A 25,155-nucleotide genomic window follows, 5' to 3' on the forward strand; every position below is an offset into this window, starting at 1 on the left:
GTGGTAGTGACCTTGGCTTATTTTACAGGACTTTTTTGAATGAGAGGAATGCTCTAAGAGCTCTTAGTGTTGAACTGTCCCTACTTTGAACACCTTGCTGTTCATAGACACACTTTTCTGGAAAGGTCCATGTAGCGTGGCATTTGTTCGAACTTACATTCAAGTACATAGTGTGCCATGTAACGACATCAATGGATTCCAGCAGTTAAGACTGTGGTAAAGCATTCTTCTCTATGATAACAAATGAACTTGCAACTATTAAACCTTTTGCACATTAACGAGTTAGAACGACAAATATATCGACTGCTTCAGTACTTTTGCTTCAGTAGGTCGATTATGGTAAAGGCTCTTTTTCAATAAACCGATTGCATATGATGAGTACACTGAGACATGTGTACACTTCTATGCAGCCAGAGTGCTGTTTGAGCTTCAGAATTCAATGCAAGGGGTCTACTGAAACTAATTTTTTTGTGGGAAATAAATACATACATGTGTTTCATAAGAAAATATCAAACGCTACATTATATCTTCTAGTAAAGTAGGGGAAAACTAAAGCAAACAAAGTAAAACTGCCTTATCTTGGCAAAAAAATTGGCATCTTAGAGGACCTTGGCACACATGAGGTAATTAACAGCAACTTGGATGCTGTGCATGCCAAATGCTTGGTTAGCACAAAAGACAGTGGTTTATAGCTCAAGAGGAAGAGGGGAGGGACAAGGCAGTGCCCCCCCCCCCTACCTGCCTCCCATACACCCAGATTTTGTTGGCAAACATTTCTGAAAATCAAGCATTAATTTTTGAACAATTTCTTAAAGTTTAAGGATTTTTTCTGCTGTCTGTAAACTGCCTCATGTGGTAGTGACCTTAGCTTATTTTACAGGACTTTTTTGAATGAGAGGAATGCTCTAAGAGCTCTTAGTGTTGAACTGTCCCTACTTTGAACACCTTGCTGTTCATAGACACACTTTTCCAGAAAGGTCCATGCAGCATGGCATCTTTGTTCGTACTTACAATCAAGTACATAGTGTGCCTTGTAGCAGACGTCAATGGATTCCAGCAGTGAAGCTTGTGGTAAAGCATTCTTCTCTATGATAACAAATGAACTTGCAACTTCTAAAGCACTGCCAAGTACGAGGACGCATGGCTGTGGGCGTTTCACCTCATCAATTTCCTTCAAGTAACTGGGCATGTGGATGATCTCCTGCATGAAAACAATGTTTAAATTGAATTAATACCCTTAAATAAGTTAAATAATAAAATCACCTGGGAAAGAGTTCGGTATTGTATGACACTTTTAAATATTACTAGTGTGCTGTGGCCAAGCATTTTGTCTCCCTGACTCAATTACTTCTGGTTACTGAATCATGAGAATGTTGGGTTTGAATCTTAGATTCGTTATCCCTGAAACTTGTGTTCCTCAGCAAGAACAAGTGATCTTCATCACTAAGTACAAGTTTGTTACCTGCCAGGGTAGATGTTGTTATTGTGAATTATTCCAGGGTTGCATACTACTTTGGATTTGGGCTGGTTCCATGAGAAGAACTTGGACATTGGTGTAAGGCGTTTTGATAGTTACTTTAACACTGATACCAACCTTTTGTTTGTCAATAAAAGCTCCAACTCTTTCGTTGTGGGTGCGTCTTCCAGCAGTCGATTTTCTGATGTTGCCTTCCAAAATGAGGGGGACAATGTACATGGCCAAGCATGCCTTCTCATCTATAAAATGAGGAAATAAATAATAACTCACATATGGTAAGACTATTAGAGGTCGTGTAAATAATGAATTTTACTGAGAGCTCATTTATTGAATACCTTAAAGGTGACCTTGACCAGAGACAATTGTGTTTTACTTTAATTCAAACGTGCTTGTCATTAAAATAAGGCTCCAACAAGATCGATCAGTGCAAATAAACTTTGAACCTTGTGTTCATTTATTATTTCATTGATAGTATGAATAGTTCCTCCCTTTGTGTCAGTGTTGATTGCTACATGTATTATACCTGTTGTCAGTTTCTTCAGGTCAGTATCAGGTTGTAGTTCCAATACCTCTTTCCATAATGGACATGTCTTTGTTCCATAATTCAATGAGGGGCTCAACCATGGCATCCCATCGACTGTGCATATTTTCAGCAGATGTGGGATACTGCAACTGATAGTCCTGTTCAATCTAAATATAAAACAAAAGCATTTTTTATAACATAAGCCCTGTACACACATCATATGGTTACAATTTGTCATGTGTTTTCATAAAACTACTACTCCGTACTCATTCCCTAGAAGAAACTTATCTCAAAATATTAGTCTCCTTTTAAGAATCTGTCTTGATTTAATTTAACATGTATGAGTGTGCAAGCAGTATATACAAGCAGTATATATATAGATAAATAAATGAAATAAAGGTACAAAACAACAGCTGGGTAAACAAGAGTTTGAAAACTGGGCCTAATTTCATAAAACTTCTTAAACACACAAATTTGCTAAGTATAAAAAAGATTTGCTTAGCAGAGCTGTTAAGCTGACAATTTTGCTTAACAATTGTTATTGAGTATCAAAACTGTGCAGGAAACCAGTTATAAAGTATTGTACATTAAATATTATTTTAGCTAGTATCCTAGTTTTACTAAGCAAGATTATCCTGTGCTAAGCAATTTGGTTAGCAGCTCCATGAAATTGGGCCCAGATCTCACCATATTTTTATCTAGCAGTCTGGGGAACTCCTGAAGAATTGCAGCTACTGTCCTGTCCTTGTTCTTTAACCAATCTCGTCTATATGTGACTGTTGTTGACATGTAATCCTTAACTTGCCCAGCAGGTTCTAAATTGTTCTTCATCCACTCAATCTTTGATTGAGTATCCTCCGGCACCTCAGGCAATTTGTCAGATTCAAAAACAGCTTGTGGTGTAGCTATAAATACAAGTGGAAATGTGTTAAATTGTTGCAGCACAGATGAAAACCAATGTCTTAAAAAAATCTTAATCTCAAAGGCCCAGCTCAAGTCAATGATCACAAATGGTATGTCATAATAACCTTTTATGACACTACACCACTAACTTTGTAAACCGAAAAATAAAAATAATGAAAATTCATCATGTGATCTATGTGCTATGACTGCATGCTGTCTCACCAAACGGCCCCCCTACGGACCCCCTTATGACTGCTGGTAATCCTTATCCATTATTTTAAGACCTACACTAAATTGGTTGTTAGTATGGGTTTTCTCTCTTAACCTTGTGTGTCCCTGGTTTTCTTAGCATACGGGCAGGTGTGAGAGGGTGTGGCGTATGACAAAGGGGATATGGTTGTGGTCTATACAGTGTACATATCTAAAAATAAATTGAGGCTACCACCCCATGTTTCAAGTAGAGATGACTCTATAAACAGTGTGAGTTTTTTATGTACTGAATCATTATGTAGGAAGGAAACTGCACCTAATAAACTTGATATAGCTTCAGATTGAAGGGCAATCCTACTACCTAAGCTAAATGATGCCTTCTAATTTTTTGCTAAGACACCTTATTTAAGAAAAAGTTAAAACAGGGGATATTAGTGTTCATTTTACTTACTTGTAGTACATCCTTGTGGGTCTTTCTTTGTAGTCTCCAGCATGTGTTTCCTTACATACCTGAGGTGCTCCTCTAAATAACCTGTGGCTGGACATCTATGTGATCCTTTAGTGTAAAATGACTCCTGAAATACAATACAAACAAGATTAATAAATGTCTGCAAGTTATCATAATTTCCATTACATTTCACGACATACCGCAAGCCGTTGCCAGCCTATTTTTACCCATAAATGCAAAATGAATTCCTTGCATCATTGTGAAATTTTTCTTTAAATATAAGTGATCAGAATAAAGACCATAGACATATTAAACATTGACCTTTTAAGGGACCTGCAGATTTTTTGACTGAAAACAGAGAGGTGCATACTACATGTAAATACATACTGCATGTAATTGCAAACTATAAAAGAACTTGTCACACTGGTCAAATATGTATTTTGGGTGAAAATCCTGTAAAAAGTAAAAAGATTAAGCTCTCCCTAATGACGATGTCACTTACATATCCTGTGATTCCTTGTGGGTCTCGTAAGCATGGAAATGCAGTTATGACACTCTGTGCCAACGCATTTTTTTCAAATGCTCCTGGGCTGCGATAATCAAAAATCAGAAAATTACAAAAATTACAAAAATTACAAAAATACAACATTTTAGAACTTGAAAATAGAGAAATAATTTTCTTTTGCTGCAGCACACATTAATACATACATGCCTTTAAGAAACATTGAAGAAAAGATTCAGACTTTCGTCACGGCAGGAATTTACTGGAGCAGTACATAAAAAGATTACCAAGTGAGGACATGTGCATATTTTGAAGAAAAAAATAGTGTGATGAGCCAGTTTATACCAGTAATATCTGGTAGGGGGACGGGAGCCGTTAACTGACCAAGCTGAAGTTTACATTGTCTTGTGTGTGAGAACCACATTGAGTGTATTTATATTTTACAAATTCTTAACCAATCAGACTGCTCCGGCCAATTTCGATAGCCAGTCAGGTAGCTTGTCCACAAACCTGATTACAGATTAATCACGTCGTAATTGAAAGCAAAGCACAAGGTGGAATCGTAACTACCGACTTGCAGAAATATGGCTGGAAACTGCACATAAACAATCATGCAAACAATACAAACGTTGCATGAAGCAATACATCACAACCCAGATCGTGTTTATGTGCACTGTGCTTTACATCACTGTGCTTACCTGGAGAATAGTATGGACCAACTTGATGGGGTTTACCCAAGCAGATCATCTGAACTGTTTAAGGTATGTAAGACTTAAAAGAAGTGTATACTTACTTTTTACCATGCGATGAGATCAAGTGGCCAACCAATATTTTAACCAGGTGGTGCTTGACCTTCTTAGTTAGGAACCCACTCTTCTCAATGTCTTGTATAACAATCCTCCCTTGAGGTGTCTCACTGAGGATCTTCTTGGTGTCCTGAAAACAAATTAAAGTATAAAGCTATTCACAATCAAAAGGATATACATTGTAACATCTTTAAAGACGGTAAAGAGCAAAAGTGAGAGTGAAATGTGCATAGTTTGAAATAAACAGCAGTATGTGTACTCAAGAAATGAAATTTAGTCCCTGTAGGAGACTTACTTAAGAGTCAAATATTGTCAAATGTTACAAAGGACAACGTCATTCAATAAAATTCTGTAGAAAACAAAGGTTTGTGGGCCTCCCAGTGGATCTACATGGTTGGGGGCATAATAGTCTACAATAATGTTCAGTAGTTTAAGTTGAATTGGCTGTGCATTCATAAGAACTTGGATTGGAGTTTACTTGGGATCAGTATGAGTTTTATATACTTTAATTTGTTCTAAATTACTCTCTCAATGTAAAAGAGTGGAAACATCACACTTTATCCGAGTGATGGTGTAAGTCTTCACCCCCAGTCAATTCACTTTAGTCTGCATTTTTAGAGTGCATTTTAAGTAAAATTGTTCCACTCTAAAAAGAGTTGTCCCCCACATGGCACTTTTAAAGAGTGGTACAGGGGACGATTTGCTTTTAGAGTGGACACATTTTCTTTTTCACTTGATTCAGATTGAATTTCAATAAAATTTCACTATAAAGAAGCAAAGTAGAGCGAACTGCTCTTTAAAAAGAGTGGAAACTTACACCACCTCTCGGATAAAGAATGATGTTTTCACTTTTTTACATTAAGAGTCAGTAAAGTGTTTTGTCTTCAAAAAAGGATATAACTTTAACTTACAAACATAACAGTTTTCTTTCTTTTCAGAGGTGGTGATGCACATGTCCTGGTCTGTGTTAGTGGCCAGATTGTGGTTGTCGAAGTCTCTGAATCTGACAAATCCAGTGCAGTACAAGATGTGTTACCTCCTGCAGACAATTCAAGAAGATCGTCTGAAGTTGATGAACTGAACAACGAAGGTGTATAAGTTGAGTTGGAATACATGATGTCTTGCATAATTTCTGTTGGTAGCTGTATCTCCACTACTTGTTGCTGCATCTGGATGAAAGCATATTGTATTCAAGAAAATAAGCCAAAACAATTAATGTTATGTTTTTATAAGTTTTAAATTATGTGCACATCATCAGTACTTGACATAATAATCTACTGTGGGCAAATTATCATCAAGTACAATAAAACATTATGAGGAGTTACTCCATCTGATACTGTGTGTCATGTTCAGGAAAATGGAAACTTCAATTTGAATCATTCAACACAACACATTTTGCTATTTCTGAAGCAAAATGTCTGCAATTAATTGTCTTGATAATTTAAGACGTCTAAAATTCTTCAATTCAACAACAACCCTGTGGACTTCCTATAGTAGTGTCATTACGAATGACCAGCAACATAATTTATACAGTAAACAACAAATTCTAAAAGAGTTATTACCTTTCATATGATATTAAATGGAGCTACGATGTACCAAGATTGATCATCTTTGCCATGACACTTTGTCACATGAAATGGTCGGCATACTTTAAGCTCTTGTGGCTGTTTGATAACACATTCACTTTGAGATTCTGCCACAGAATAGGCATGCAAGTGACGATTGTAATGCATAGTGTGCCATGGATGTAAGACAAAATTAACCTTATTCTCAAATACCAGAATCACTTTGACTTTTGCATAGTGCGGCCCTTCGTCATTCCAGTCTACAACAACCATACAATTTGGTTTGTATTCATACGATTGAATACAAACACTCCCTGACAATGTCACTACAGTATCCATTCCGCAACCAAGGAATGCACACACAGCATGTGCATCCTCCATGGAAGAAACTTGAACAGGAAGCTGATGCTTGATTTCTTTGCCGCAACTTAGAGGCTTTCTCAGAAGAAAATTGTAGCTTTGCTGCTGCTGGTGTCTGTCAGTAACAGTTTTCTCTATGTTTTTGTAATTGTTACAAACACGAGCCCATCGTTTTAAAGGCTTGTGTTTTGCTTCTTTTCGCATACTGGAATACTGCGAAAGAGGACCAAGTAGTCGTGTCAGACGGGGATAGTGAAGTACGAAGTGCTGTTTTGGTGTAAGATGCCTGTCTGGAAAGAGCTGCAAAAAGAGTCGGTGATGGTCCCTAATTAAAGCCTTCAATACATATGTACCAGCATGGCTTATTATTGGCGCCATTACTATTTGATGTATGTCAAGTAGCAACAGAAACATCTCCCAAACATCTGATGACTCTTCAATTAGGTCACCTATGATAAGGGGAAGATATAGAGCCAAACACTTTGTCTGTGCTGCTTTCTGACCACTTGATCCTGACGGGTTTACAATGGCTGATGGCATGATGGGACTTGGTTTATTTCGTTTATCTACAAAGCCATAGCTAAAGGAGGACAACCGCCCATTGAGTTCTTCAAGAGTAAAACGTCCTTCCTCTATCAGAACTTTCAAGGTAAGTTTCATTTCCAAAGGGATAATGCCCTCTAAGAAATCATGCATGACATCTACAGTGTAGTTTTCACTAGCATCAAACCCAGTCAGCTTATTCAATTCTGTTGACCTTTTTATACCTGTCAGAGAAACATTGTCTACAAGAAGGTCTGCATTATAGCCATCTTTGTTTCGTAACATAGGCACATCTTCGATGAGCTGTTTTTTACACATTTCTTTTGGTGATTTACAAAATCGACAATAGAAATTTGCTGAGAAGCTCTCAACAAGCCCCAGCATTTCGTGCAAGCCCAAGTTGTCTCCTATTGCCTGGAAAAGGATGGGTTTCACATATCCTGTATAATCTTCACATGAAATTTGAAGACCTCTTCTTTCCATGCCCTGTAAGTCCTTCACAATTGCTGAAAGTATAGCATCAATCCCATACTTGTGAACATTTGTTCTTTTGGCACATGCAGCCAATAAAATATTGCTCAACACAGCCTGAAACTGAGCCGGAAGACACAACACGCTCACATAGAAACCAGTTAGCTTGTTAACCCCTCTTTTAGATCCCAGGGGATTCCCGGTCTCAAAATCGTCACAGTAGAGCAGCAAAGGGATGACAATATCCTTTGATGTAGAATATTTGTCTTTAAAGTAACTGCCATCCCTGTATGTTTCCAAAAGAGAAACATCATCACATGGGTGTTCATTAAGAATAGCCGTCATTACACCTGCTTGCTCCAAGTGTTTCTTTAGAGTTTTACTTACTGGAACATACTGAAATGTGTCCTTCTGTACTTTCTGATGAACCCCTCCTGTTGAATTGTCATTTTGTGTCACGAAGGATTGACCCAAAACTTTCACCTCGGGGGAAATTAAAAAACCTTTTTCCTTAAAATATTTCTCCTGTTTGTATTGTGAACCCATATCATCAAAGGCTTTATGGATAATCTCAGCTTCATCAAAGACATTTTCAAGCTTAGTGATATCAGCTTCATTGACTGGCATTCCTCTTTGGACCTCTTTTGCAGCTACTTTAAATGTTTCGTGTAGGCGACTTACTACAACGGTTATCAGCTCTTCAACATCTTGTATTACAGTTTGTATGGTGGAAGAAGGCACAGCAGACGCTTTCATATTTGCTATGAAGAAAGAAATTGCTTCATAAATATCTACACAATTCTGCCCATCTTGTTCACTATCTGGTTCATCTTCACTCATAGGAGTACTCTCTACATCTGAGTGATCAACATCAACTTCATGCTCTTGTACAACACCTGTTGCTGTGTCTGCAGCATGAACTGCCAAAATATGGCGTCTGTATGATGACACATATTGAAAAGTTGACATACAACCATCTTGTCTACACACCACAAAAGTTGAAGTACCAGCATGTACACCATGGACATATTTGAGATGGTTAAAAAGGCCATTTACACCCCCTTGTACCTCATTCAAACACTTGTAGCAAAACATTTTGACAACAAATATTCATGGGAATTAGCAACTCACATATTTTTTCCACTGCTGTGAGAACTTCAACCTCAAACCTATTTTGGGAATCAACTGTGCAATGTCTGCATCATTTAGTAGTTTCAGGCACTCAATATCTATGGCATTATCTGTAAAACAAACAAATAACAAAACGAGTAAGTGAGATTTTAGTATTTTGTCTTGTTCTTTGGAGAAGTTTGGGGAAAAGAAGAGTTTGGCTTGTAACATTTATTTAAAGCTATTCAAGCATTAAAGGCACTATCAGCAATATAAAAATCAGAACAGGAAAATAATATTAAAAATCAGCTATTTTCATAAGCAAATAGCCTGAATATGGTGTGGTCAAAGCTATCTTGTAAATTTGACAAAATTTGACATAATGTCAAAGTTGAGTTTATTTTTCATACGGAAAATACTTACGAGTCACGAAGTTGAAAACCCCAAATTCGGGTACCGAATTTGACGCTGGCACGAATTTGGTGCCAGCACCTGATTTCATTATTCCGTAGAGAATAATGATGCATCCAGGATATGATGCGAAACTGTTGCCAAACATAAATTAGTACAAGTCCAGTTGATTTGATAATGAAATTTACTCTTACCTCTAGCTGTACGCTACTTATGAAAATGTAGAAAGGTATTTTTTGGATGAGTTTTGCCTATTTACATGTATTCTGTTTTTTTTTTTTTGTGTTTTTTTTTGATAGTGCCTTGTAAACTAAATAGATCAGTTGTTCAGTTTGTTTTCCTTCTGAATCTGAGAACAAGCAAAAACAGACCAATGACATGTCTGCAAACTAAAAAATGTCTACCATTTCCATCTTCAAAGTTTGAATAAAAATACTAAATTTTCCACACAAGACTCAACAGGTAATTTTGCATTGGTCGCTCTTAAATTCTGAGCACCTACATTGTATTTCCAACAATAAATGAGTTTTTAACCAAGTGCCCTAAAAATTTGCCATCTTGGTACAAAATGACCAGAAGTTGGATAGTTTATTTACAGAGTAAGCACTTCTTACCCAACCTTTTGAGGCCACTTTGTACCAACTGTTTGGAAAGTTGAGTACTTTTATCCAACAATGGTCATTGCTGTGTGATAAACATTTTGTACATACATGACATAGGCCTAATTTAAATATAAACTTTATCAGATCGAACGGCCTACTCTTTACTGCACAGCAGTGTGTAAATTTGTTACGTAAAGGTGGACATGGAGCACTCCGTCAAGTTGGTATGCACCGTATACGCTAATTATATACAATACAAAAGTGTATTGCCGTCGTATGACCATGGAGGTGACCTAATGTTATTGTTTGCAGCATTTGTCACTCGAACTTCTGCATAATAAGTTACAAATATTGTACTCTTATATCTGCTCCCTTATATCTGTTAGTTGCGTGCAACAAATTCTTACCTGTGAATATGTCCTTAAGGTCTGGAAGGTCCCAGTCATCCAGCAATGACTCGATGTCCGCCATGTTACTTGCATGTGTGTGCGTCCGAAAGATAAGAGGCTAGAAGTACATGTACATGTACACGGTCGGTCGGAAGCGCGCCTGCACGTTGTAGTGCTATTTCTCACCTGTTGGCCAATTTTGTGCAAAACTCCACAACATATTGGGTGTTGCTTGATTTTTCTACCCAACGAAATGGTACTTGAAAGAATTCCATTAATAGTTGGGCATTGATTACCCAACGACAGGTTACTACAACACTGTTATTTTTCAAATTTACCCAACAACAAAAAGTGCCCATTAGTTAAATAAAAAGGGACCAACAAATGTACAAATTCATTTGCCCAGTAGTTTTTTTTTTAATTTGCCCATTAGTTAAACAAAAAAAAACCCAACATATGCACAAATTAATTTGCCCAATATTTTTTTACCCAGCATTTTTTACAGTGTACGCAGGCTCCTGAAAGACAGAAAATAAATAGTGATAAGGTACTTTTAAAAGAGAATCAAAGAAGGGGATAAGGAATTGACAAATTGTATAAAAAGAATATGCTTAAATTCTGGTTTTTGATAATGCAGAATGTTAACAATAACAAACTACAGGTTGAATAAATGTGTAAGGTAGTTAGGTTGCTAGAGACTATCAATGTCCAATTGATCCCCAATCATTGTAACTCTTCAGGTGAATCCAGAAACATATAAAAGTGAAATTGAAATTGGCTAATTGATCATACTAATTGATCACTTACTGACAATGACTGGATAAAATCTGGTCGACTTCAGACCACGCTTCCCCTTCCGCCCAAACACGTTGAAATCCGACCAAAGATTATTTGACCCCAGCTTTTTCATGAAACGCCGACTTGTTTGGCACCGCCGACTAGACTCGGGTAGTTGATCTGAAATTAAAAGTACCATTATCAATTACAATGCTGCAGATTCTCACACAAATAGGAGTCAACCTTCTCATTTCCATACAGTACTATGAATGTTTCTCCTACTAAAACCTCACCGAGTCACCCTGATGCAGTAAATATTAATTTATCATTTGCACAATTTACAGCCTTTCCCTTTTTTTTAAACATGGCAATTAAGTAATCAAGGCATGTATAAATCAAAAACTCCGGATATTCAAGGTTTATATAATTAAAGCTGGACAAAAAGGAAAAACAAACATCATTTGAATGGATGGTTAAATAATGCCAAGTTAGTATGCAAGTATTTTTAAACTTACCATTCTCTTCTTAAAATCTGACTCTGCGAGTCTCATTTCGAGCACGTCGAATTCCTGCATTGTCTTTACAGGTTCCAATAAGGGCTCCTGCATGTCGGCAGGACCTACACTCAAAAAAATATTTCTTTCGATTTACTTAAAAAAAATAAGGCAATTTTGTTGCAATTAATTTAATTAAGTCCCCTTAACTTGCAATTAATTTAAGTTAATGTAACTTTGGTATTAAAGTTAAGTTAATTTTACTTATTCTTCTCACAGTATTTTACTTATATTCAACTCCGTTGAAATTACTCAAACAAATTCAGGCAACACAATTGCTTTAATTTTTGTAAGTACTTTCAACTTGCAATAAAAATGTGTTATTGTAATTTAACTTTCTTTGTTCGATTTACTTATATCCCATATCGTTGAATATACTCAATAAGTTGAGGAAAACCCAACTGACTTAATTTTTATAAGTATTTTTCACTTGTAATCCGGCTAAGTTATTGTAACTTACATTTTGAAGTATATTGAACTTAATTGTTTGTTTTTTTAAATGCACTTAAAAAATTCAGTTTTTCCAGCACACAGTTAGTTTAAGTATTGCAAGGTTATTTCATTTACGTCATATTTACTGATTTTCTGTTTCAATGGTTCTACTTAATTATTACAAGAAAAAGTGTTTATTTGAACTCATCAATTTCATCATACTCAAATTTGTTACATGTATGCATAGAAAGTATGCATCAAATTGGGCCTATTAACATAACGAACAAAACAAAAGGTCTGAACAACATGTTTATGCAGTAACAATGAGAACATTTGCTTTATTAACAAACCGATTTTCACAAAATATAACATTACTCTGTTAAGAGGATATGGGTAATTGCCTGGTCCCTTACACACCCCTAGCAAAACTGAATGTTGGGATGGGAAAACCTGTGCCTCTGCATGAATGTATGCAACAACACAAGATAACAACTCTGGGTCCAACCCTGAAGCCTCAATAACGTTGGCAATGATTTCAACTTGGCAATTCCAATGTAAACAATATCAACAGACCTTCTTCACTCTATATAATTTGTTGTCACACTCCCTGCAATGCCCTGCAATGTCTTACAACACTGGAAGAGTACCACATTACTTGCCTTTCCAGCCTTCAGCCTTATATTTAGTCACACTGCTTTGAATCAAAAAACAAAAAACAAAACAAGGTAAAAGCACCATGATTAAGGTCTATTAGTCTATGTAGGTCTTTCAAAAAGCATTAGGCTTTTAACAATAAACATATAAACTTTGTAACGCTAAAATACTGTTAAACTGCATTGAACGTGTTCAATGCAAAAGGTATTCTTTATCCATTAAATGAAACCAGACACATTACTGAGATAGATTGTGGTAACAATATTCTTCTTTTTTCTGCAATTGTGAAATGTTTTGACCTGCCCTTCAAATGTTTTTAACCTCTGATAAAGTGTGTTCTTCCTTCCTTTTTCGTTGTGCTCTTGACTGATTGATTAATTAATTGATTTATATGTATTTGGGGCAGCCGATTGTCTGATTTGGAAGGAAAATTACTTTAAAAATTACAAAACACTTTGATGAACCAACAGTATAGTTTGTAAAAAAAAAAAACATGGGGGAAGCACCTGATCATATTTTGTACCAAAGGCAAGTATTTACATGTTAGGTAGAAACATACCTCTATCTTTTGAGCATACTCAGCTCAGAAAGATGTGAAACATACATGTAGTAAACCGTCTATAACATCATGCAGGGACCCTGCATTTTAAAGTCTCTAATGATATTATTCGTTTGACTTACCCATACACCAATGTATGTTAAGTACTGTATACTCAGTACTTTCCCGAGTCAACAAACAAAAAATCACAGCTGTACTTGGGTGGGATTCGAACCCCTGACCTTTGTGTCTCTAGTGTAATGTCTTACCAGTTAGACCACCGAGATTGCCTGGCAGTTTGAATCCTGTTAGTGGCGGCTGGTCTAGCTGGTAAGACGTTTCACTAGAGACACAAAGGTTGTGGGTTTGAATCCCACCTAAGTTCACCTGTGATTATTATTTTTTTTCTTTTCATATTTAGTACTTAACACACATTGGTGTATGGGTAGGTCAAACAAATAATATTCTTTATCCAAGATGCAAATAAAAACATCTAATATCTCTAATAATCATTGGATGCTCTTAAATAATTGAATTATTGTATGCATGCATGCAGTTGGACCATGGAATTTTTGAAGCCAACCTAATTCATGCCCCGCCCACTTTTGGAGTTTTCCCTTGACAACAAAATATTTCAGTAGGAAGATAATCCTCCATCCATATTTTAATTTAGTTTTATACCCCAAAGTTGAGAAACTTATTGTGTTTACCTGTGCCTCAGCATGTATGTATGCAACAACACAAGATAATAACTTTGGGTCCAACCCTAAAGCCAATAAGTAAAGCCTGGTTCATACTTCACATGAAAGCGATTAATTAATGCGAATAATTCACAACAAATTTACATGTATGACGTCATGATTCGCCTCCCCCCATAAATTTCCCATTACCCCCCCGCCACAAAAAATAAATAAATACAAACAAATAAATAAAACAAATCCTGATAGCGTCCCAAAAAATAATAAATGCTTGGTTAAAAAATACAACTTTTGCCCCCCCCCCTACTGAAAAGCCATGCCCGCCCCCCCGTGCCCCCTCACTAAAAAATGCCTGGCTATGCCGCTGCTTGCAATTAACAGTGACACCAATTCTCACACCAAGGGTACCCACTGATCTCTATTGTAATGACTAGACCATGAATTTTGAAACACCCAGAAACTGTTAAAATCATCAGTGCTTTTGCAAAAAACAATGTTTTTCTTATTATCTTAATTTCTCAACCTGCTATCCAGTCAGTCCAATAGAGATCAGCGAGGGTACCACACTACTTGCCATTCCAGCCTTGATTTGGTTATTCTGCTTTGAAATAATGAAAACAAGATGGCTGCATGATGAAAAAAATCCCTTATATTTCCATAATTTGTCTCCAAGAGACAGATTTGCATTACACTTTTAACAATAAAACATAAACTTTGTAATGCTAAAAACTTTCAAACTTTATATAAAATGCATTAAGCTGTAGTGTTGTTCTTCTTGTGGTACAATTTTAAAAGTAATCCTTCTGAAAGACCCAGATTTGAAAACGAACATTCAGGAGTTTTGGTGTAAACATCGAAAGGCAAACCCCAAACCAACAGGCACAAATTTAAAATGACCAAACTGTATAGGAATATTTCCACACTAAATGCAAAGTTTGTTTTGCAGTGCCTGAACTTTAGGCGATAAGCGAGTTGCATCGAGACCCATGAAAACTTTCTGGATGACTTCCCAGAAGTATTTTAGGTTAGTCGGGTATGATAGATTCATAGCATATATGCAGCCAAATAGCTGCATACATGCTGTGCTCACATCGGTTACCTCCTTCAGAACTTCCACACCCTCAAGCACAACTATGATGTCTGCCTGTTCCTCCTGCTCTGCAGCCCCCTCCTTCTTTATTACAAAGATGCCCATTGTACATTCCTCTTTTGCCTTTATCATTTCCTCTTCTTGGGTATCCTGTCAAAAGAAGAAACACAGTAAGATTTAAACATTTATCACTTCAAAAAACCATACATGAAAATTGCTATTTATGGGTTTGTGGAATTCAGAATTATTGGGGCAGGAAATACAAAAAAATAATGCCTCCCATTGCAGATCTGCCTCAGTGGCAATTTATCAATCATGCTTTCACTGTCTTTGCCTGGTTCCCTAGGTGAAGTCACATTAATGAATATTGATTCACTTTAAACACAAAGGGTACCAACCATATTTTTCCTTTTAGATTTAGTTTAGTTACATTGATTTGAATCAGAAAAAAAATATATATCCGCACAGTCAAAGCTGACCCTATGACCAGTTAATGCAAGACACAGAGTTCAGGCACTATTCCTTGCTAGCGAACCCCACGTTACAGTGTTTTAACTAATGAAAATGGAAATCAACATGGAATGCATGTTATTATTACACATCTGTCGACCAATCACAATCAAGGAATCAAGTATTTGCTGAAAGATATATTACTCACTTAATACTCACCAAAAATTGTTAATAAAGTTTTGCAGTCCTCGTTCAGGAACTCACAGAGGCCTTTGATCACTACCTCCCGTCGGATGTGTATGCTGTTGTTCTGTTGGGTAGGATGGATAAAGAGAGGTTTATGTATGCTACATGTACATGTCCGTCATGTGCCCTTTCTCAAAGGATCAACATTGTGCAGGTCTTAACCTTCCACCAGTAAGTGGAGATTTTAGCTGTGAAATAAACAAATAAACATTACTTTACAGTATGTTTGTACTGATAAAAAAACTAAACAATTGAATATTAGTTGTAAAAAAAAAATGAGGTGGTCGATGAGATCATGTCAACAGATTTGTTTGGTTTTCTTAAATTTCCTGTTGCAATTAAAATGAAATGTTTCAAACCAAATTCCGGTTTCAACCTAAAAGTTAAAGTGGGGTTACAACAAACGTATAATTTCTAGCAAAGGTGGTAAATGTACATGTACTACCTGTACCACATTTACAGTTTCATCACAGAGTTGCTCCTTATCAAGGTCAAATTGCCTTGCCCTTACCATGGAGCAATAAACTATACAGTATGCTCTTACACAAGAACGAAATATCAGGAATGACAATTACCTGGTCTAAACAATCAAGGAATGTCTTAATTTTCTTTCCTTTGACACCTCCTTTTGCACGGAAAAGGTTCAGTAGCTTCGGTGTGTGTTTGTCCACTTTCGATGTGTACGTTGCCATCAAAGGGACAGTTGTTATTCGTTTAAACTCAGCGCAAATCTACAACAAAAATGTATACATTAGAGAGGATATTAATTAGTAAGCTGTCGCAAACATTCAACTCAGTTTTGTGCATAAGCTTTGTGCACATATTTGGTTTTCAAACTGAAATCTAGTGACCACTTACTTTGTGGTGTTGGATTATGACAAAAACTTCATCTGATATCAAGTGCAGAATGTGGTAGTTTATTTTCATTCATTGGTCAGTTTAGATGATTTGATTGGTTGAAGCACTGTGTAAATTTGCTAATCTATGGTAAAGCACAGTGTTGTGATAAATGTGGCTTTGAAGCCCTTGTACACTATTGATCAGATCAAAAAACATAAATGTTCACAGATTTACACTTAAATTTGATGGTTTCAAATTGCTGATAGTAGAAACGTTTCCTTAAAGAACTTCTGCCTGAAATGCTGTGGTTTCTGAGAAACGAGTACAAAATTTATTTTGAAAAAAAATTCCTTACCTGCGAGTTTGTAAACAAGACTGGCCATCGCTCTTTGAAGTCCACCACCATCGGTTTCTGAAGAACCACTTCCTGCCTTCTATGTGGAAAAGTTCTTGCCATTTTGTCATTGACTTCTTTCTCGTTCCCCTTTTTTTTGGTATCCTCAAGGAGTGTTAGTCGTTCACTTTCAAGAGTGGCTGCTGTTTCATTGCAAGGATAGTCAGGTAAATAGTTAACCTCGGCTCTCCTCGGCTTTTTGATATTCTTTGCAGTTTTTGCCTGTTCATTCCCTGCTTTCCTTTTGCAAGAGTTGACAGTGAGCTCTGGGCATCCAACATTTCTTAGCTTTGTTCGATAATTCCCCATTTTAAACTTCAAACTTGTCTTCCAGCCATACCATCCAGTGACTGATCCCATTTCTTTCAGGCATGGATATTTGGTTACTAAGGCCTGAGCAACAGAGCAAAACTGCAAGTCTGTCGGATAAGCCTTGTACTGGAAAATTGTTTCTGCAATTTTTTCCAGGATGTCTGATTTCACACCTACAGGGTTCATCAGAGTTTTGTCATGTCCATAGTTTATATTCCCCTTTGAAAGTTTGAGTTCCGTGTCATAGGAGAAGCGAGGAATTGGAAAATGTTCAGGCCATGGACAGGTTCTCTGTGATTGTTCAATATCAGTTTCACTACCAGCCAGTGTGGACAGGACTGATGTATCTTATGAAGACAATACTGATGCTGAATCATCGAACTTCAGAGATGTTGTTTTACATGAAGAGTTGGAGTTTTGGGTTGAGTTTAGAAGGTCATCATATATACTGTTAGTCAAATCGTCGCTGTCGGACTCTGGAATTGCAGTATAGATGACTTTTACTGTCCCTTTGTTGAATATGTCTTCGTCAGATGATAAATTGCAGAACTCTTGAAAATCCGGATCAAAGTAATGAAGCTTGAAGTCCCCTACAAGCCCAAACGCAGCCTGCACCTTCTCATGCAGCTCAAGAATACTCGGATGAGTTACCCCAGGAAGGGTCATTTTCCTTATATCATTGTCACTTAAGATCACCCGTAGCTTGAAGCAAGGGTCAATGGTCAAGGGTCCATCTGCCATGCTGATTGAGTCTGAAACAAACCCAAAAAAACCCCATAAATACATGTGTATCTTTCAAAAGTTATAACTGAGGGGCAATGACACAAAGCAGGCTTTTCAATGTGTTAAACTTTCTCCTGATTGCCTTCACCCATTTTGTTATTTTTGTTAAGGAAAAGCTCAACAATTTAGTTTTAAAATCACCTATACTTTATCTAAAAGTGTCTTAATTTCCAGAATAATTATTGTCCAATATGCAGAGATGAGTGGCACAGTAAAACTATGCAGTCATAAACAAAACCATCCACAATGGATCTTTTTATACCTGTACATGCTATAGTAAAATATGTACACATTTTGTCTGTTTAGTTACACTGTACCTATAATAATTAGCTTGTTGGATTGTATCTCTCAGAGTTACCATACACTTCCCTCCAACTGTATATGATACCAAAGGGTAGTAGTCAGTCAATTCATTGATGTCCAAAACATCAAGTTCATTTACAGATGATACTAACTCAAATGATCTGAGGTGTTCTGTGTACCATGCACTCAGCCTCCTGACAACAAAGCTAAGGTTATCTTGCAGAATTATAAGATGGACAATTTCAACAAAGTCTGGGAGACCTGCAGTAGACCCTGTAGTAAGAATCATTCCAACTACATAGTTTGTTCCATAGTAGGATGCCCTCTTTGATAGAGGTACGGTTCTCAGTTGAGGATGTTTCTGTTTTACAACCCGTTTGATATCATCCCTTAACACAACTAAGGGTACATTTGAGACGTTAGACACTTCTATAGCAGTTTTGGTGGTCCATGAAGAATTGAAGTGGTGTGATAACATAAACTGATGCTTTACTGCAAGTGACAACAATCTGTTCTTGAAGCAATTTGTGTAGCGGGCAACTTGCTTAAAAAAGCTGTGTTTGGCTTCATATCGCATTGTCCACAAAGCCACAAGAGGACCCCATGAGCGAATCAGTTGGGGATAGTGTTCAATGAAGTGATGTTTGGGAATCAATTTTACATCAGGGGAAAACTACTTGAAATTTCTGGCGGTGCTCAGAAATTTTGCAATCTAGAAATGCAATGGATTCTTCAGTGTGAACAGGTGCCACAACTAGTTCAACTATATCTTTCAAATCCATTAAGATCTCCCATGCTGGCTCCCCATGGGGTATCCTAGTTCCAACAAAAAAAGGAAGTAATCTTAGCAAGGCCCAGTTCTCATGTGCGTTACCATGGATTGTGGTTAAAAATTTGTCAGGAATAAGCTGTGGAGAGTTTCTTTTATCAGCCCATTTGTAGGGGAAGTGCTTGATCACATCATTCAGTTCATCAAGTGTGAAGTAGTTCTTGGAGATAAGTACACGGAGGCAGCGTGCAAGTTCAACTGGAACAATTCCTTCAAAAATATCGTGTAATACATCAGGAGGATAGCCTGTCAAGACATGGAAGTTACTGAGTTTTTTAGTCAAGGCACAGTCACGTTTTACTCCATAGCAATTGTTCATGGCTTCATCCTCCAGTGAAGTTTTAACATGTTCAGAATGCTCTCCTTTAGTTCGCAACTGGAAGGCACCAGATCTAACTTCCTTCGACTGAAAGTCACTGTGTTTTCCTGTGCAAAATCTGCAGACATAATGACCAGGAAAAGCTTTCAACAAATCCGGCAAGACTATGGGCTCCTAGATTGTCTGCTGCCACACACTGAACAGTGCCCTTTATATGTTTTCCCCAATTTTGAAATAAAGACACCATTTGTTTCTAAGGTGACAAGATCCTTTATAAGTGGTTCCAAACTTGACTGAATCCATACTTCTTCACATCGACACTTTTACACAAAACGGCTAGATTAATTGAAGTCAAAGAAGAACGGTACTTGAGTGGCAAATCTGACAAGACCCAATACACTGCACAAACTTTGTGTTTCTTTTTTGACGTGCCCAGGGGATTACACACTTCAAAATCATCTACATAAAGGCCAACAAAAATTTTGAAACTCTTCTCCAGACAAAAGCCTATTTTCTTTGAAGAAATTTCCATCCCGAAATGATTTATATTGTGGCATATCATCAACAGCTTCATTTTGTCCACTTTCATCAATATTCAGCACTTTATCGAGGATTTCATTTACATTTAGTACTTGTTGCAATGATTGCAGAATCGGAACATACTGATAGGTAATGTTTTCCTTTGCATTGAGTATGTATTCAACAGGCTGTACAACACTGAAGTGTTTTCTATAATACTCTTTCCTTTTATATGCAGTTGCAAGAGGACCATCCTTTCCAATTGCCGTGATGATGGGATTAGTCGCATTAACTGAATTTGCTAATTCTTCAATGACAGCTTTGTCAATATTACAGTTATGTTTTTTCAAGGTTTCTTCGAGTATGCCTTGTATGGTCAAGCGTAGAAAACAGAGGTGATAATAAATTCCAACTCAGTGACCAACTCGTCAACTGCTTTACTTGATACATGAAGTATGTTCTCCAGTTTTAGTAAAAGCGCTGCAAATGTTCGTTCAATGGCTTGTGTGGATCGATTTACATGAAGGTCTTCAGAATTGTCTTCTGCATACAAGTTCTTCACCTTCTTTAACATCTTCTACATGTAACTCTCTGGGAAAGCATGTGTCTTGTGAATCACCATCAGTGTGGCATCCTGGATGCTGTACAATCTTAATTTTGAAGTCTGCCAGAGTGTGTGGTGTGTGGTTCTACTCTTATGGGATCTGAATGTGCCACTCACATTTGTGTAAAACTAAAACCGTGAAACGCACAAACAACAGTTTCATTATTCTTTAAATGTTTATGTAAATGGTCAAAGAATGTTTTTCTGTGGTAATATCATTCTTCTCACACACATGACATTTAAAAGCAATTGGGTTTTTGAATACATTCATCTTGCAAGTGATATCTCGACATATGTGTTTGTAAGGCTGCACTTGTTTTAAATCGGCATGGACAGTCATTGTACAAACATGGTTGGGGATTACTTGGACCATAATGACCGTGCTGAAGCTTGTAGGGTTTATATAATGTTGACTTCCTTCGAGTTTGAAAGATGCAGTCCTTACATTCCACATAACCACGTACTGCAGAAAACAAAACCAATGAAATACCAGAACACGTATTACAAAAATCTAGCTAATTCTATGAAACATGAGATCCACAATTAAAAAAAAACTTTTTGCTGCTCAAATGTCAGTGGGAATGCGCACACAAACTTTGAAAATATTATGACATGCAGAATTGCTATTCTCTGACTGAATAAACTACTTCATTGAATTACAATACATAATTTATAGGAGCAATGCCCCAATGAGTTAGTTTGTCTTTCACACTTTGACAGTGTGAAAGTAAAACTAACTCACCTTTTGTCAACATTAACTTTACTGAAACTTTGTCATTAAGCACAACTCAAATACTTAAATTCAAACCCATATTCACAAAAGTGTGAAAGTAAAACTAACTCACTTATTGTCCACGTTAATTTTACTTAACTTTGTCATTAAGCACAACTCAAAATATTTAAATTCAACCCATATTCATAATTGTGAAAGTAAAACTAACTCACTTATACTTAGCCTAGTTATTGTTCAATTTTGTGAAATGTGAGTGTGATGAAGAGGTCAATAATCCGACTGATATCATACAGGCATGTTGATAAATTAACAGATTCAGTAAGTCTTAAAAGTAATTTTAAATGTCAGTAAAACAAGAAAAGTACATGTTTAGTATATGTATCATCCTATACAAGCAGCCAACTGTACGTAGTGTATGTCATTGCTCAGTCCGGCCCACCATAACCACCAATGTCAAGTTTTAAATTCGAATTAGTTTATCAGAAATGAAACAAAAAACATGGAGAAGATAGAAATATAAACTAGTCACGGAGGAAGAATCATCTACACTAGAGCTACAAGGTACAACTACATTATTGTAACAAAATACAGGGGAAAAGGCACATAAACAATTGTTCTTACCTTGACTGAGTATACACGTGGTAGATGTTGACAGTGGCACTCGGCAACGTGTTGTGACTTGTGTGTGACGACGCTGTACGTGTGGTACCACGAAGTACGCTGTGTGTCTGGGTGATTGTATTTCGCTAGACTGGTCACCTGACTTTTTCCTGGATCTTGTTTAACTCATGTATAATTTTATGTACCATGTACACAGAAAAATACATGTACTGTATTTACATGCACATGTATTGTTTGATGGGCTTGAGAGGTCAAAAGTTTATCCCCCGGCATTTTGCAGCAGAGTGAACTGAATTTAGAGGCAATACTCACAGGCTATAGCATTCAGCATAATCTATGTGTTTCTTACCTTAAGAATCCAGCTCATATGATTTTAGTTTAAAATGATTAAATCCATTTTGAAAATCGTTGACTGAACACATATTTTTTAATCGTTAAAACTTAAGCGAGCAAATAATAGCTTGCAAAATCAATTTTTAAAGTTTTAGACTCTTACCCGAGTTGGATAACGTTATTATTATTTTAATTTAAATGATATTTCAATCAAAGTAGTTCATATAATTGAGTTGTTTTTAAGTAGTTATTTATTAAAGTGTGTAACAATAAGTTGTTAACTTTACTCGTATTTTTTATTTAATACAACTTAAGTAACCAAGTAATACAATCTTAATCATATTTTCAGTTTTACCCAATTTGAGATTACGTAAATATTTCAAGTTAAAAATATGGTATTACAATCTAAGTATTTAGTGCTTAAATGAAGCTTGTACATTTGATTGCGTGTTTTTTTCAAGTAACAATTAATCAAAGTAACTAATAATTATTAACTAAATTTTGAATGATGTTGGCTTTACTCTTTTTTTCGCATCGTTACAACTAAAGTAACTAAGTGTTACAAACTTTTTCAAATTTTAAGTTTTTCTAACTAAAGGATTTCCATAAAGTCAACAAAAACATACCTTTAAGTAATATCGACTAATTTAATTTGTTTAATACTTACTTCAGGTGAGATTCATTTTTTTGAGTGTAGTTGAAAACCTCTTCACCACACGTTGATTCCCTTATTTAAAGGTGCAATAACACCCAATACCACGGCAACATAGCCTGCATGGCATCCGTGTAGCTCCACGGTTGGATGACGTCACATGTTTTTTGTCTATGAGACCTTTTCCCAAATACCCATTTCGCAAGCGCTAAACTGTTGAATGTGGTGCATGGTGGTCGAGCTAGCTATCAAACTTGATCGGTAAAGCTAAACCAGCATGCACATCATTCCAAGCCTAGAGTGCGTTTTGGCGACCCCAACCAGAACAGTGGTCATCGGTTGAGCGTGTTCGCGTGTTCCGTTGAGCGCGGTGACGATGCTGTTCAGACCAACCGGTGACCGACTTGTTGAGTCCGCTTTGGCGGGGGTCGCCAAAACGCAATCCTAAATGCGCGTACCGATTAATTTGCAAAGACATTGCTCGACAAGTGGAAGAAATTAATCAAATCGAATTCGCACCTTTCAAATAATTATAAGTCAAAAGTAGTCTCACACACCTTGCATGCAAAGGCTGAATTTGCGCTTGGAAACATCCGTGTTATAAGCGTGCCCCGTCATTTTGTCGCATGAAACTAACGTCAAAAGTCAGATCTAAGCCTACAAGAGGAATTTTGGTGCTGCGGTGCGGTTAACCAAATTTAAAATGTACACGCAATACCCTCAATTCGCCATCTTAATTTGTTTGTATACTCACACGTGCCTACGGAATTGCGTGTGTATGTTCAAGGGTGAAATAATATGTCATCGAATCATCATCATCATTAAAGGCACTTGACTCGTGTGGTAATTGTCATAGACCAGTATTCTCACTCGGTGTATCCCAACTTATGCATTTATATAACAAACCTGTGGCAAATGGTCATCGACGTTGCCATAGAATATTGAAAGAAAAAGGCACACTGTGCTCAAATTTGGGTGCTTTCAGACGCATAATAAAAAGGCTTCAGGCCTGTTGGATCGGACGAGTTTGTCTATAAAAAGGGTTTGTAACCGTTTTTTATAAAATGCGTATGGTTGGAAGGATGTTTTAAAAGTAGAATACAATGATCCACACATATTTGCCTCGAAATTGCGTGGTTTTCTTTTTACTGTGTGCGAACTAACACGGTCGGCCATTTATGGGAGTCAAATTTTTGACTCCCATAAATGGCCGACCGTGTTAGTCGACGAGGTAAAAGGAAAACCGTGCAATTAAGAGGCATGTTTGTGTGGATCATTGTATTCTACTTTTACAACATCTTTCTATCCATATGCATTTTATAACAAACAGTTACAAATGCTTCCCAAAGACCAACTCGACCGATCCAAGGCAACGTGTTCCTTTAATAGTTGAGTGAGAAATTACCTCTTTCTCAAAAACTGAGTTCCTTCAGAGAGAGCCGTTTCTCATTCTCACAATGTGTTAGACTATCAACAGCTCTCCATTGTTCGTAATACCAAGTAACTTTTCATGCTAACAATTGTTTTGAGTAATTACCAATAGTGTCTAGTGCCTTTAAACACACATTCTGTTGAGGCAGGTTTCAAGCCGCCAAGGTAAATGAAACTGCGTGTCATTATCAAGCACCGATCGTCTGCTCCCATCGTTATTGGCGGGAAAATAAAAGAAGACACAGAAAAAAAAGACAACCAGTCAAGGGTAATACGATTCCAGGGCGACTGTTGCTAGGCAACCGCTACATGAACACAATAAGCGGGTAATGATTGGAGATTGTTTATATACGTACGTGGCGCGAATGGTCATGACAGCACTGCTTAGCAACCGCAAATGTGTTCCTTTTGAGGGCTTCGATACAAAAAAAAAATTAACTTTCTCTCTCTCTCGTTCTCTTTTTTTTCCAATTAATGATCGGCTGACGCATTAGGGAAGAACAATAACCCTAATGACAGCTTGCATGTTTCCAATACCTTCTGGTAATTATCAAATTACCAAAGTGTCGTCGGGAGCATGTGAGCCTTTCCCCCGTGAACATCACTAGTTAAACGTATGGTTGATTATAGGAAGAGCGGCTTTACAAAATCCACATTTAAAAGGCACTGGGAACCTTTGGTAGTTGTCAAAGACCAGTATTCTCACTTGTCAAAGACCAGTCT

The 25,155-nt window shown here is 36.9% G+C and overlaps 2 protein-coding genes across 2 annotated transcripts in view; both read right to left on the reverse strand.

The window, feature by feature from the left end:
- Nucleotides 1–25,155, reverse strand: part of LOC117301343 (GPN-loop GTPase 1-like) — a 54,239-nt gene that overhangs the window by 16,549 nt on the left and 12,535 nt on the right. The window lies entirely within an intron of this gene.
- LOC117301344 lies at nucleotides 1,147–5,822 on the reverse strand. The gene is made up of 8 exons (XM_033785257.1): nucleotides 5,781–5,822; nucleotides 4,857–4,999; nucleotides 4,064–4,151; nucleotides 3,565–3,688; nucleotides 2,688–2,905; nucleotides 2,001–2,167; nucleotides 1,595–1,716; nucleotides 1,147–1,201 (listed from the first exon to the last, which is right to left on the reverse strand). The coding sequence occupies exons 1-6, from the start codon at nucleotides 5,784–5,786 to the stop codon at nucleotides 2,027–2,029; spliced, it is 720 nt and encodes a 239-aa protein (XP_033641148.1). The 5' UTR covers nucleotides 5,787–5,822; the 3' UTR covers nucleotides 1,147–1,201; nucleotides 1,595–1,716; nucleotides 2,001–2,026.

This window comes from Asterias rubens, chromosome 17 (assembly GCF_902459465.1).
Source record: "Asterias rubens chromosome 17, eAstRub1.3, whole genome shotgun sequence".
NCBI classification, from domain to species: domain Eukaryota; kingdom Metazoa; phylum Echinodermata; class Asteroidea; order Forcipulatida; family Asteriidae; genus Asterias; species Asterias rubens.